General features: G+C 42.7%; 1 protein-coding gene across 5 annotated transcripts in view; it reads right to left on the bottom strand.

Annotated features, from left to right (window-relative positions):
• Nucleotides 1–1,164: 1,164 nt before the first annotated feature.
• Nucleotides 1,165–13,570, bottom strand: part of LOC124054373 (phosphatidylinositol 4,5-bisphosphate 3-kinase catalytic subunit alpha isoform-like) — a 32,790-nt gene continuing 20,384 nt past the window's right edge. For 2 of the 5 annotated variants that reach the window (XM_046380298.1, XM_046380299.1), the window contains 17 exons: nt 9,201–9,306; nt 8,844–8,996; nt 8,616–8,747; nt 8,292–8,416; nt 7,318–7,399; nt 7,053–7,217; nt 6,550–6,653; nt 6,333–6,432; nt 6,141–6,212; nt 5,360–5,466; nt 5,109–5,230; nt 4,929–5,007; nt 4,680–4,850; nt 4,431–4,548; nt 4,203–4,354; nt 3,966–4,114; nt 1,165–3,408 (listed from right to left, as the gene is read on the bottom strand). In XM_046380298.1, coding sequence (XP_046236254.1) covers nt 3,128–3,408; nt 3,966–4,114; nt 4,203–4,354; nt 4,431–4,548; nt 4,680–4,850; nt 4,929–5,007; nt 5,109–5,230; nt 5,360–5,466; nt 6,141–6,212; nt 6,333–6,432; nt 6,550–6,653; nt 7,053–7,217; nt 7,318–7,399; nt 8,292–8,416; nt 8,616–8,747; nt 8,844–8,996; nt 9,201–9,306 — 2,218 coding nt within the window. In that variant the 3' untranslated portion in view covers nt 1,165–3,127. Of the gene's footprint in view, nt 3,414–3,965; nt 4,115–4,202; nt 4,355–4,430; nt 4,549–4,679; nt 4,851–4,928; nt 5,008–5,108; nt 5,231–5,359; nt 5,467–6,140; nt 6,213–6,332; nt 6,433–6,549; nt 6,654–7,052; nt 7,218–7,317; nt 7,400–8,291; nt 8,417–8,615; nt 8,748–8,843; nt 8,997–9,200; nt 9,307–13,570 lie in introns of all 5 variants that reach the window. The other 3 variants (XM_046380300.1, XM_046380303.1, XM_046380301.1) reach the window with 2 other exon arrangements.

Genomic DNA, 13,570 nt, shown 5'->3' with positions numbered 1-13,570 from the left:
CTTTCTTCTCTTATATTTATAATTTTCCACTTTCATTATATTGTATTATGACATAATAATGTGGTACATTCAGTGTCTGTGTTCAGTCACTAAGGATAATATGAAGGAAGATGAAAGATCTGAGTAGTCTCTACTTCCTCAGGAAGCTGCGGCGAGTCGGACTTGTGATCTCAGTCCTGAGGAGCTTCGACCACTGTGCAGTGGAGAGCGTCCTCTGGACCTGCATCACTGTGTGGCACAGCAACGGCACCGCATTGCACTGCATTCATTTATATTTGAGCAGTTCATACAGAAATTGGTCGAACGGCCTGAAGCTGTTGTTATTTTTCTTTTTTGTCAGTTTATAATATCAAAAATTATGAGCAGACACTATATTGATGGTGATCATTGATATTGATTTCAACCTCTGGATTATTAATGAAGTCACATTCATTTGAGCACAGTTTTAATAACCATCATATGTAGTCATAATGCAGTAACACTTGTGACCTGCAGGCAGAGCTGCTGTCCTTTCCATGATCTGAACCCGCTCTGTTCTACTGGAAGTAATCAGACCAGAGATTCAGGTCTAAGGTGCAGGTTCAGGTCTAAGTTTCAGGTTCAGATCTTAGGTTCAGGTCTGATGTTAAATTTGGCCAGTGGCATCAATTCTCAGTTAAATCACACTGTAACACCTGACTTCAACACGTTATCTGTTCTCTGGTGGTCTTTAAGAATGTTTAAACTAATTCAGAAGATAATTGTAAGAATTAGTGAGTGAGTATTGAATTTGATTTCATCTATGAACCAGTTTGGGGACGAAATAAAGAAAAATATGAATCGCTATTGAAGCATTCTGATGGAAAAGTAACAATGAAAATGTAAGACTGAACTATTTGTTGAGCTTTTTAGGGGCAGTCGTGGATCAGCGGTTAGGGTGTCGGACCCGTTACCGGTGGATCGCTGGTTCGATTCCCCGTCCCGGTGTCCATGGCTGAGGTACCCTTGAGCAAGGGACCTAACCCCCACTGCTCCCCGGGCGCTGCACGCGGTCGCCCACTGCCCCGGGTTTGCTGTGTGTGTGTGCACGTCACTTGGGTGGGTTAAATGCAGAGAACAAATTTCATTGGAGTGAGTTCCCTCCAATGACAAGATATGTCACTTTCCTACTTTCCTTTCCTTTTATTTTGAAATAAAATGACAATTAACGGAGCAGACAGAGATCCGTAAATGCTTTAACATATTTGTTAAACACGTCCTCATCCCCCAGGTAACTTGTCATAAAGTCCAGTTTAAAAAGTCAAAACATGGACAAGTTCTCTGATTGGTTGAATCCTCCCACGTCAGGTCTGCAGATCAGGTCTAACGCTAACCCTATCGTCAACCAGAATCACACAAATCAATACTCATTAACAACATTAACAAACTGATCACATCCTCCATCATTCCTGATAAATACACCAGTTTAAAAACAATCAATACTATTGATCACATGGATACAAAAACAGAATGTCTGCTCATATCCACATTTTTAGCTATGATGGTAATAAACCCACAGTCAGTAATGTCATAAATGTATCAGCATGCAGCAGGGGGCGGGGTCAGGCCACCTCACGTGTTATTGATGTGTGGGTGGGCTCAGACTGCCCTCTGACCTGAGAAGAAACAAACAAACAAACACCTTCACATCATCCTTTACCACACCAGAGCAAAGCCACACCTCCTGGTGGCTGGCAGCCAATGGAAAAGGAGGGACAAGGCCTCCACTGATGCTATGCTAACTAAATCTAACCACAATTCACTGTTCCAGTGCAAGAGCTCTGCTAACTAATAACTAACCATGGATTAGAGTGCACAAGCTGAACTAACAGGCAAACATGCTAACAACTAGCCTAGCATGGTTTATTAGACATAGTGCACTAGAGGTTAACAAAGACCTGATTCAGCTAATGGCTATTAAGTGGATGATTACTTCAGATTGTCGTGGAAAGACTTGATCCCTGATAAAATCTGCAGATATGTTGTTCCAGACTGAATTCAGATCACACTAAAATACTATCATATCCACAAAATGATATTTGATCCCCTGAGAAACATCAATCAGCCTCATTCTGGGGAGGATCACAGGAAGCACAGAAAATTACTGAGATTAAAGAGGTTAACAGCAATGTTACAACCAAAAAAAATAGTATGAGAAAAACTCACAATATTTTAAGAATGAAGTCAAAATTCTATGAGTGAAATTCCTACTAAACAAAAAGGCAGATTTTAGAGTTGTAATATAATAATGTAAGGTATAACTGTATTACTAGAAGAGTCATATTATCATCAGCACCATGACTCCACCCAGAGCAGGCCAGTTCTGCTTTCCTATTGGTCAGAACTTCTGATTGTCATAATCAAAACATTAATCAGTCATTGGAGGTTTTATTGCTCTCACAGTGACCACCGTGTTCACTTTGCTGGTTTCAATAAAGCTAGCTTCATTCAAAGTCTTCCAACAAGTATCAGTTTAGAAAGTTATAGCTGCTTGTTGATAAAGTTTAATTTGTATATGTGCTACAGTAATAAAGTTTCCTCTTTAAAAAGGCTCAGTCTGTGTTGTGAATGTATTATTTAGATCAGGATATGATGGCGGCGTTCTGTCTCACTTCACCAGTGGCCACTTCCGGTACTGCAGCAAAAAATCCCCTGCAGCCTCAAAAAGCTCATAGCTAACTTCACCACAATATGAGAGACGCCTGTGAAACTGCTCACAGGACACCTCCAACAGCGAACAATGTCAGCCTTCACTCTTTCTGTTATGAAATTTTGGTTCATGGAGGAAAGAGAAACCTGATTTTCAAATCTGTGAAATCATCAAAATGTAAAATCTATGGACCGAGCAGAGACTCATTACTGCACCTGTTCAGTGGGCTGCATCACCAGGAAGACAGAAAAACATTTTCGGCACATACACAAAGCAAGCGATTCTCATTGGACTGACTGGATGCCATTTTTGAGTATGATATCCAGTTCTGACAAAGGTCTGTTGAGCAGCTAGCAGAGCTAACAGGTAGCATCAAGTGGAAGACATTTTTGACATCATCCCTTTTTACAGCATACCTTTGGCGTCCTTAACTACCCCTCTGACCTCTGACCCTGAGATTCATGTTGCTATGACAATATCCCTCCAACATGGCGTTGTGATGCCAAAATCAGATACCTTCATCATCATCATCATCCTCACAGAGTAGTAGTGCAATAAACACACACAGTTTGTGTGTGTGCACATGCGTGCATGTATGTGTGTTATATGTAGTGAGTGTGTCAGTGTTCGTTGGGCATGTGTCTGATGGTGTGGAAGATCCAGTCCATCTTGGTGCTCCAGCCTCCATGATGAGCATCGTTCATCTGTTTGGTGAAATACTCCAAGGCCTCCTGTTGGCTCTTCTCTGAGAGACAGGCAGACAGACAGACAGGAGGACAGAGACAGACAGGTGAAGAGACAGACAGACAGACAATGTAATACATTTTGCTGTAAAAATAAAAACATAAAAATCAAGAAATGTGTTTACCAAAACATTTGTTACCTTTGCTTTTCTGTCACAAATATCATGTTGACCTCAAACAGTCATATGTCGTCACAGTTTTCATTATTGTCTTAATTTATACATGAAAAAAAACAAATATTTTGACATCGACTTTGAAAAATATTCTTAATGAAAACCTTTCTTGTAGTTTTAGTACATTTCCATTTTATTCATCAGTAGTCTTTTCTAAGTTAATCTTTGCCTCATTTTAATTGTGTTTTTTTAGTAAACACTCGATATTCTGTATCACAGGTTTTTATTTTGCCCTCCTTTCTTCATTGAGAGAAGGTTTTGTTTTTGTTGACTTCTTACGTAGAATCATTTCACTTGTGAATAGAGATAGCTAGATAGATAGATAGATAATATCCTGTCTCTCTCTTCTTGTCTGTCTTCCTCTCTACCTGTCTGTCTTACCCAGAGCCAGGGTTTTCCTCAGGTAGGCGATGTCATCGAAGCTCTGCAGTTCAGGCATGCCACAGCCCAGCAGGAGTGAGAACAGGTTAATGAAGAGGCTGGCGTGCTGACGGATGGCCAGGTAGGCTTTATAACACATCTCCTGGAACCTGATACACAGACAGGTAAACAGAAAGTGAGACAAGCAGAAAGTGAGACATGAGGACCAGCATTAGACAGGTGAGGTGCTGGTGCGACCTCTCAAATTCCTTGGTCTTGGTCGACTCCTGGACTCCTTTGCTAATGACGATGAGGAAGTCCTGAGTCAGAACGAAGGGAACTCGCTCCCTCTTGTACCCAAACTTCTTCTTCTTGTGATCCAGGAAGTGACCAAAGTCAATGTGGAACAGCTGGTAGAAGAATAGCAGGAGGAAGAGTTAGGTGAGAGAACGGAACAGTTTCAGGATGTGAGGAGGCCCAGCTTACCTGTCCGTTCTCCTTCACCATGATGTTGGAGTTGTGTCGGTCTCCGATTCCCAGGATGAACGTTGCTACACAATAACCTGCACATGACCTGGTGAACAGGTCGATGGCCCGGTCATACCTGTAAAAGAGACAGGCAGTCAGACGAGGAGACAGAAGACAGGTTAGCAGAGAGACAGAGAGGCAGGTAGACAGACAGAAGGAGAGGTAGACAGGTATTCAGACAGGAGAGAGAGATTAAAAGGTACTGACGCCTCTCCTCTGTTTTTGTCTTTGATCCAGTGGTGCAGTGTGTTTGAGTTGAACTGCAGCGCCCCCTTCAGGCCTCCTTTGCACTGAATCTGCATGATGGTGAAACTGTTCTTCACCACCTCGATCAGACCCACACAGTCCCCGATGGACAGGCAGCCGTACGGCAGCATGCTGACACACACACATAAAGTCAGCCAGATGCGTGATGATGTCACAGCAACAGTCACTGATGATGTCACAGGTTCTCACCGCAGGTCCAGGCCTTGGTTCTGCCAGATGTTCTCCATGATCTTGATGATCTGCAGAGTCAGCATGTCCTGACGCAGGTCTGCAAGACACAAAGTTTACATTACCCATAATCCTTGAGTACCGTACTGCTGTAGCATTCTCCTTTGAAACAAGTGTTGCCATTAGCACTGAGCTAACTACCATCTCCGTTCTTGAAGATGATTTCATTGTTGGTAAAGAGTAGCTCAGACATGATGTCGGGGTTCTCCCAGTTCAACCACAGGGGGCGCTTTGCTGACGACATAATCCTGCACTCCTCCAGCCTATAGGCATGTACACACATACACACACATACCCACACATGTAAACACATACACACACACACATAGACGTCATGTATAGCAATTACTCAGCTGGTGAACAATCAGTCAGTCAGTCGGTCTAAGTGGTACCTGAGGTTTCCCAGCTGGTGAACCGGGTTCAGAGGAGAGACGAATCCCTGCAAAGCCTCCATGTAATCTGGACGAGACATGTGTTCAACCAGGAACTTCATCTGAGTCTGACAACCAATCACAGCAAAGTAACTTATAATGACTTATCTTATCGACCAATCACAGTACACATCTTTAGTCAAATGTAAAAACAGAGAAGAGCAATGTCTCCTTTTCACAGCAGCAAGAGAAAGGGATTTAAGGAACCTGGAGTTGCACTCCTCACAGTTACTAATATTTCTAATAATTAACTGATCATCTACATTAGTAGAGGATACAATGCAAAATGTAAAATGAGTTCCAAATGAAAAGGTTGGGCACACAAGTCAGTCTGGAGCTCTGCCACAAATATGGAGAGTTAACACATTTTGATAGCTGAGTTGGCAGAAATTGTAGTTTCAGTCTGTGGATGAAGCACTAACATTTCATCATTACATATCTGACTGACCCCTTTCATGTTCTTAATTCTCCAGCAGGATAAGAAAATTTGTGACTGTCAAAATAAAATGAAGGCAAAGTGTTGCCATCAGAAAGAATCTGATTGGTCACAGAATTTGTGACTGTTCGTGCAAACAGATATCTGATATCTCTTCCATTAAAAATAGTAACAGGAAATGCAATGTAATTTAGTGAGCTTAGCACTGACTGAGATCATTCATACAAAATGAGTCAACAAAACAAGACAAGAGTGTAACAGGAACACTGAGGAGATAATTTTTTGTGTTTTGGTGTGATTTCATACTTTCTGTGTTTCGTCCTTCTTCTCTTGTTTCAGGGTGTCAGTGAGATTTACCAGCTTGTCCATCGCTTCCACCTGCACACACACACACACACAGACACACACACACAGAGTCCTGTCACAGTCAGCCACTAGATGGTAGCAGTTTCACCTTAATAAACACAGACCCCCCTGTTCAGGCGTTTCAGTGTTAACCTGTCTGTTTAGATGTTTCAGGTACATCCCACAGGCTCTGCAGAAAGCTTCCAACAGCAGGCCAAACCGACGGGACACCGTTTTATTGTGCATCTCTGACCTGAGAACAGCAGAGTTCCTGTTAGTCTGAATACAGCATTCAAGTGCAAAAGATCTGAAACAAGAAAATTTTATTTGTTAGCAGTCCAGTAGCACATCAACAAATGAACTTTCTCACTTAAGATGCCAGAAGAAGAAATGTCCTATCCTCTGATTGGTCAGGGCTTTCTTGATCAGGAAACGAGCCAGAGGATTGTCCAGATACATCTCGTACTTTAAGACCTGCAAACACACAATTTGCTTGATTGACATCAGTTAAAGTCAAATAAAACAGCCAAGAAGAGAACTAACAGTGAAGAAAATCATTTTAGATCTTCTGTCAATGTGTTGTTTTCATAAAATATATAGCCAGTACAAATACAGTTAGGTCACATGTATTTGTTATTATTTTTAATGTTGAATTACTCAAACTAACATAGCAGGTGGAATTAGTGAGTGTTTACCAGCTTTAAATATTAGCTCTTCAGCTCTTTGGTTTTATTTTTATTTATTTCCAAAGAATCCTGCTTATTCATGTCTTTCATGGTCAAATAATACAAGGTACTGTAAAACATACCTGTTGAAGGAGGTGAAATGTGTGTGCTCCAGGTGATGTACCAGGAGGTGAGGATGTAAATGTACCTGTACGAGCTGCAGCAGGTACTGCGACAGCTTGTCATCTGTCAGGCCTTGAACCAGACAGCGCAGAGCAAACTCTCTGACCATCGGATCGGGAAAGTTACAGTCCAACAACTCCAGAGCCGACTCGGGTTCCATCAGAGGCCACTCCTTCAACAAACAGTACATCTGAGGAGGAGGAAGAAGAGGAAGAGGAGGAGGAGACAGGCAGGTGTCTGATGAAGTGAAATACACACAGAAAACAAGCTGCCTATGAAATTTTTTGTACCTGAGACACTTCATCTCTGGAGTTCCATTTAACTGACAACAGCAGTTTAGGAAGAGACTCTGGGATGTTTACACAGTAATGTCTGCAGGGAGAGAGAGAGAGAGAGAGAGAGAGAGACAAACAGACAGACAGTAAAACAGTCAGGGACAACGAAAGCTGCAGGTATCATTGCTGTCATTGCTCATGTTTGGGCTGATACGACTGTCATTTTCACCCTGAGTGTTCATGTTGTTTTATTAGTAAATGTAATTCAACTCAAAGGGGCCCATGGTCATGTTGGTCTTAACGTGTGAAGGTGCATTGTGGGAGCAAAAAAGTTATTTAAAAGAAAAACCTGGTCTAAGGTCAGTGGTGCAGTGTTTCCCCTGCTTGGTAATGGGTGCATTGTTCAGCTTCACGACTTGATTGTAATGCAGGAATCATTTCTAACATCATCCAAAGCTGCACTGAAGGCTTTTAGAGAAGCTTATATCAGTATTTCAAGTATTTCAGTGTGCACAATAATAATATTTCAATAATCAAATATCATTTGCTGTAGTTATAAAGACAGGCGAGAGGAAAGAGAATTAAGCCTTTAGCATTTAGTTTTAGCAGAAATAAATATTTTCAACAGGACAGCTGCTTTACTCCAAACAGTTTCACTGTGTGAACCATGACTGGATGCGACCTTCAGGATGTGTAGAAGAACACAGAACATATATTAACATGACATCCTGACAATCTTATTGAAGAAATTTTAATAAGGACTCAATTTAAGCTGCTGTCCACATAACGTCTCTCTCAAAGGGAGCCAACACTTACAATTTCTGCTTATTTAAGGAGCTAAACACAACCCCTTTGCACTATAGAAGGTTTGAACAGGGCCCAGAGTCTACACACTAAGCCCCAACCCTCATCTGTAAGTGCATATTAAGCCTGGTCCCCAATCAGTCTTGGCACTCACCTGTGTCTCCATGTTAAGCCCAACCCCTCACCTGTGTCTCCAGAGGAAATCCTTCTCCTGTTCTGAGAGCTCATAGAGAGGATCTCTGGAACAGAGAGAACGAAGCTGCTCTGCATCGGCTGGTGAAACACTGCTGTCACAGGCCAGACGACTGCTCTGAGAGCCAGAGACAGGTAGAGGGAGAGAGAGACGGATAGCAGACAGTTATGTGTGGATTTAAACAGCATTTGTATAGAAATGATTCTGCCCCAAGCTGTTTGGATCACCTGATCATTGCAACATTGATATAAGCAGTTTCCAAATTGAGTACATATACTACCAGCCTGTGGAGGTATTTGTATACACAGTATAGTACCAATCCATGGCAGTAGTTGTAGCCCAGCTCTCTGCTGATGGTCCAGTTTGCATGTTCTTCTATCTGCTGCTCATCGGGAAATACAACAGTCTGATTAAACCAGGAGAACTCGAGTTCCACACAAGGGGTCTCCTGCAGAGGATGAGATGATCGATCAGCTATGTCGATTAGATGTCTTTATTACGATGGAGGTAGGCAGATAGACAGGTAGATAGAGGTCTTGTGTACCTTGTTGGGATTTGAACCTGCGACTCCAATGGGATTCAGGAGGTCTTCAAGACCATGAGGAACTGGCCAAAGGCTGAGAGCCACTTTACCCAAAACCAGAACATCTGTGTAGTCAAAGAGGTTAACGTTCCCCCAGGCCAGAGGACAGTGCTCCTGACAGACAGACAGGTAGAGAGAGGCAGACAGACAGACAGGTAGAGAGAGACAGATGGGTGGAGAAGGAGAGAGACAGGTGAAAATACAGACAAGCAGGTAGAGAGGGTTAGACAGACAGGTGAGGAGATAGACGGTTTGACTCGGTCATTCGTTTACTGATTCTTTCTTGTGTTTGTGTGTCCTGCCTTCCTCCTTTCCTACCTCCTTGGCTCCTTTCCTTCCCTTCACAGAGCAGATAGACAGGCAGAGTCTGGCTGAGCGAGGGAGGTCAGCCAAGTAGATGTCGTAGGTCAGCCATTCATTCCACCTGGATACAGACAGGTAAAGAGGGTGAGTGGTCAGGCAGAAAAAGAGAGACAGGTCAGTCAACATCAATGTTAAACAGTGAGTTTGAGTGAGATTGTTTGGTGTGTGTTCAGTGTATACTCCACCCAAAACCATGACAACCACCCAGAACCCAGACCAGGAGGCAGAGCTGTCGTCTTACACACCACTCTGCAGGCTCCTTTCTACCGTCACCCCCCAACCCTCTTCACACCCCATAGAAACTGTGTCTGCCCTGACAACCCAGAGTTGAGACCAGGAGGCAGAGTTGCAGTCCTACACGCCTCTCTGCGCTTCCATTACAGTTACCCACCCAATATCCCATAAAGACTGTGTCCGTCCCCCGACCACTTAAATTAATTGAACCAAATTCAAAAAGAGGAGTTATACATAAAAATCTAATAAAGATCAACACCAACACCTCCACAGCTACAACTAATAGGAGAATTAAATGTGGACTGTTAAATATTAGATCTCTCTCATCTAAAGCTGTACTAGTGAATGAGTTAATATTGGACAATAATATAGATTTATTTTGCTTAACCGAAACCTGGCTTCGGCCAGAAGAATATGCCAGTTTAAATGAATCCACTCCCCAAAGTCATATTAATACTCACATTCCTCGAGACACCGGCCGAGGAGGTGGAGTTGCCGCCATTTTCGACCCAAACCTATCATTTAGTCCAAAGCCCAAAGTCAACTACCATTCATTCGAAAGCCTTATTCTTACTCTCTCACACCCTACCTGGAAAACAATACAACCAATTTTTATTGTTGTAGTGTACCGCACTCCTGGCCCCATACTCTGAATTTTTACTGGAATTGTCAGAGTTCCTATCGAGTCTGGTCCTTAAAACTAATAAAGTTATTATTATGGGTGATTTCAACATCCACGTGGACGATAGTAATGATAGCCTTCGCGCAGCATTTATCTCTCTCTTAGATTCAATCGGCTTCTGTCAGTGTGTACATGAACCCACTCACTGCTTCAATCACACTCTTGACCTTGTTCTGACATATGGTATAGATGTAGAACATTTAACTGTCTCTGAACAAAATCCTCTTCTGTCTGACCATTGTTTAATAACTTTTGAGTTTATACTATTTGACTTCATACCACCAAGAAAAAACTCCTACACTAGATACCTGTCTGATAGTCCTCTCAAATCGACCATTTCGTGGACAGTGCTGCAAGTTTACTAAGGACGACTTTAGACTCTGTTGCTCCGCTAAAAAAGAAACTCATAAAGCAAAAGAAACTTGCACCCTGGTATAATACAGAGGTTCGCAAATTAAAGCAAAATGTGCAAAAACTTGAGAGGAAATGGCTTTCCTCCAAACTTATTGAATCTCGCTCAATCTGGCAAGACAGTCTTAGATTATATAGGAAGGCCCTACGGACTGCCAGAGCAGCCTATTACTCAAAATTAATTGAGGATAACAAGCATAATCCCAGGTTTCTCTTCAGCACTGTAGCCAGGCTGACAGAGAGCCAGCGTGCTATTGAGCCTTGTATCCCTGTGACCCTTAGCAGCAATGACTTTATAACCTTTTTTAACGACAAGATCTTAAACATTAAAGACAAAATTCAGCACCTACTGATCTCAGCTGATCCTGATGTAACATCAAACACTAGTGTCTTAGAACCAACAATAGAAACAGATAATCATCTTGACTGCTTTTCACCTATCGATCCCCATCAGCTATACTCACTCGTATATTCATCCAAGCCAACAACATGCCTCTTAGACCCCATCCCTACCAAACTTCTCAAAGAAGCTTTACCCTTACTTAGCACCTGTCTATTAGACATGATCAATCTGTCCCTGATAACAGGCTATGTACCCCAGTCCTTTAAAATAGCTGTAGTCAAACCTCTCCTTAAAAAACACACACTTGATCCAGAGGTTTTAAGCAACTATAGACCAATATCTAACCTTCCATTTCTTTCCAAGATCCTTGAAAGAACAGTCGCCAATCAGTTGACTGTTGACATATGACTTTCTTCAAAATAATAACTTATTCGAAACTTTTCAATCTGGCTTTAGAGCTCATCATAGCACAGAAACAGCATTGGTCAAAGTCACAAATGACCTCCTCCTGGCATCAGACAAGGGATTTATCTCTGTCCTTGTACTGTTAGACCTTAGTGCTGCATTTGACACCATTGACCACTCTATATTTGTCACGCCAACTGACAAAAAAGCACAACCAAAACATCAAAAACCTTTCATTCACTTTGCAAACAAAACAAGTCTTCAGCCGGACCTACAGGGGGCAGTCAATCAGTTCAACAACACCAGCAAAGCACTCCAACCACTTCCTGTCAAGAGGAGGAACTTCCTGTTAGACGGCCATCTTAACCATCAGTTCAACACATGCTGTGGGAGACAAAGGAGGAAAGTTTGTGGAGAGCAAAAGCTTAAAGAAACAAACCAAACCAAGAAAACTAAAATCCCTCAGTTCACCGTCAAACGCAACTGGTAGGAGATGTGACTTTCTTAAATTACTCACCTGTTGTTGTGGAATGGATGGACTTGTGCTCAACATGTGCTCCACATGTGCACATGCAAAATGTTTGGCCTCATTGGGCATCTGACTTAGTTTGTTTAATGGTAGTGACTTTCAGTTGATTATTTCCACTTAATTTGTTGTTTGCCTACAGTAGTTTGTAGTCTGCACTTTAAGTTTGACAAAGCAGTTTTTAATGGCTCAAGCCTATTCAATTGTTTGGAGCAGCAAAGCTGATGCTTTACTTGAATTTTGCTTTTGTTTAACACTCCACTGGAGTTACTCATTTGCTTGAGTTAAATATTGAAAAAAATGTATTTGTTTATATGTGATTAAGGTTAAATCTTAAAGGTTTGTTAGCACATGCTGACTTAATGCTAAGGCATTGCTAGTTTGGTGCATTCAAAGAGTTGTAATTAGTAATAGTACTTACTGCATGGACTTTTATTTTACATTTTAATGATTTTGTGTTTGTTAAACTTGAAATAACGCAATGTCTTGTTATTCTTGTGTTCAAGGTTTTCAACCTGCTGCTATTGAATGACTGAATGACCCCTTCATCAACAAAACAAAGTTCAATAAAACATAAAAAGGGGAAATCCTTGTCAAGAGTTGTTCCTTGCGTGACCAAGCTCTTTCAAGTGGAGCATTAACTGAGGGATCAAATAAAAAGACACCAAAACTTGACAGTTGAAAACCAGCGTGGCAAGAGACAGAGGATCAACGGCCTATAGTCAACCTTGTCAACGTGAGGAAAAACTGCAAGAATGGCAGAAGACGCCACTGGAAAAAGCATCAAACAGCTGAAGAGTGAGAGGACTTCAGCAAAGACGGCCTTCACAAAACAGGCCAACTACGTCTCACGAGTGACTGGATACCTGATGAAAGCAGAGCTCCAAGCTGAATACAGGGAACTCTGCTCACTGTCCAGGAAAGTAAACTACGCAAATGATGAGTATGAGCTTGGTCTGCGGGCGGAGGCTGGCGAAGAGGAAGGTGAGAAGAAGCTGCACCCAAGCCAAGAGAGTGATCTGGAAAAAACCACAGAGGACTGCAAAAATAGACTGGAGGAAGTACGCAAAAGCGTGCTGTCCAGTCTCTGGTCAAGGTACGCCGAGGGGGAGCTGACCTTCGCCATTGAAGAAGCCGAGTCGGCCTGTGAACAGGCTCATAGAACCTTAGTGTCTCTGCTCAACAAAGATGGGTATGAGCACCAGCTGGAAACAGCAAAGCAGGTTGTCGCAGACACAATGGCTGCATTCAAGCGGTGGGAAGAATGGATTCCCGCTGAGGAGAAGACTGAATTGGATGGCAGAATAAAAGGCCTAAGGAAGCTGAAGAGCAACCTCGTGGCAAAAAAGGCTGAGTTCCTGACAGTGGAGAGAACTGCAGAAGAGGAGAGGCGGAATACAACTCATCAGGCCCAGTCAGCACCCCAGCCAGCCCAGCAGCCTGTCCTCAAAATAAAGCCCACCTGCCTGCCCAGATTCCATGGCTCAAGGAGGGAATTCCACCAATGGAAAAAAGACTGGGAAAATCTACAGCGGCAAGGGGAGCCAACCGGCTCTGCGGAGGCGAAGAAGATGCAGCTCCTTGACAGCATGGATGACAGGATCCGCAAAGACCTCCGGCTCTCCACCTACAAGTCTGCCGAGGAGATGTTTAAGGTCCTGGAAAACAGGTTCGGGAATAAGACCACCATCGCCCTGGAGATTGTCGAGGACCTGGAGAAGATC

Source organism: Scatophagus argus, chromosome 23 (genome assembly GCF_020382885.2).
Source record: "Scatophagus argus isolate fScaArg1 chromosome 23, fScaArg1.pri, whole genome shotgun sequence".
NCBI classification, from domain to species: Eukaryota; Metazoa; Chordata; class Actinopteri; family Scatophagidae; genus Scatophagus; species Scatophagus argus.
The sequence above is the reverse complement of the archived record's forward strand: the minus strand, read 5'-3'. Positions and strand labels throughout refer to the sequence as shown.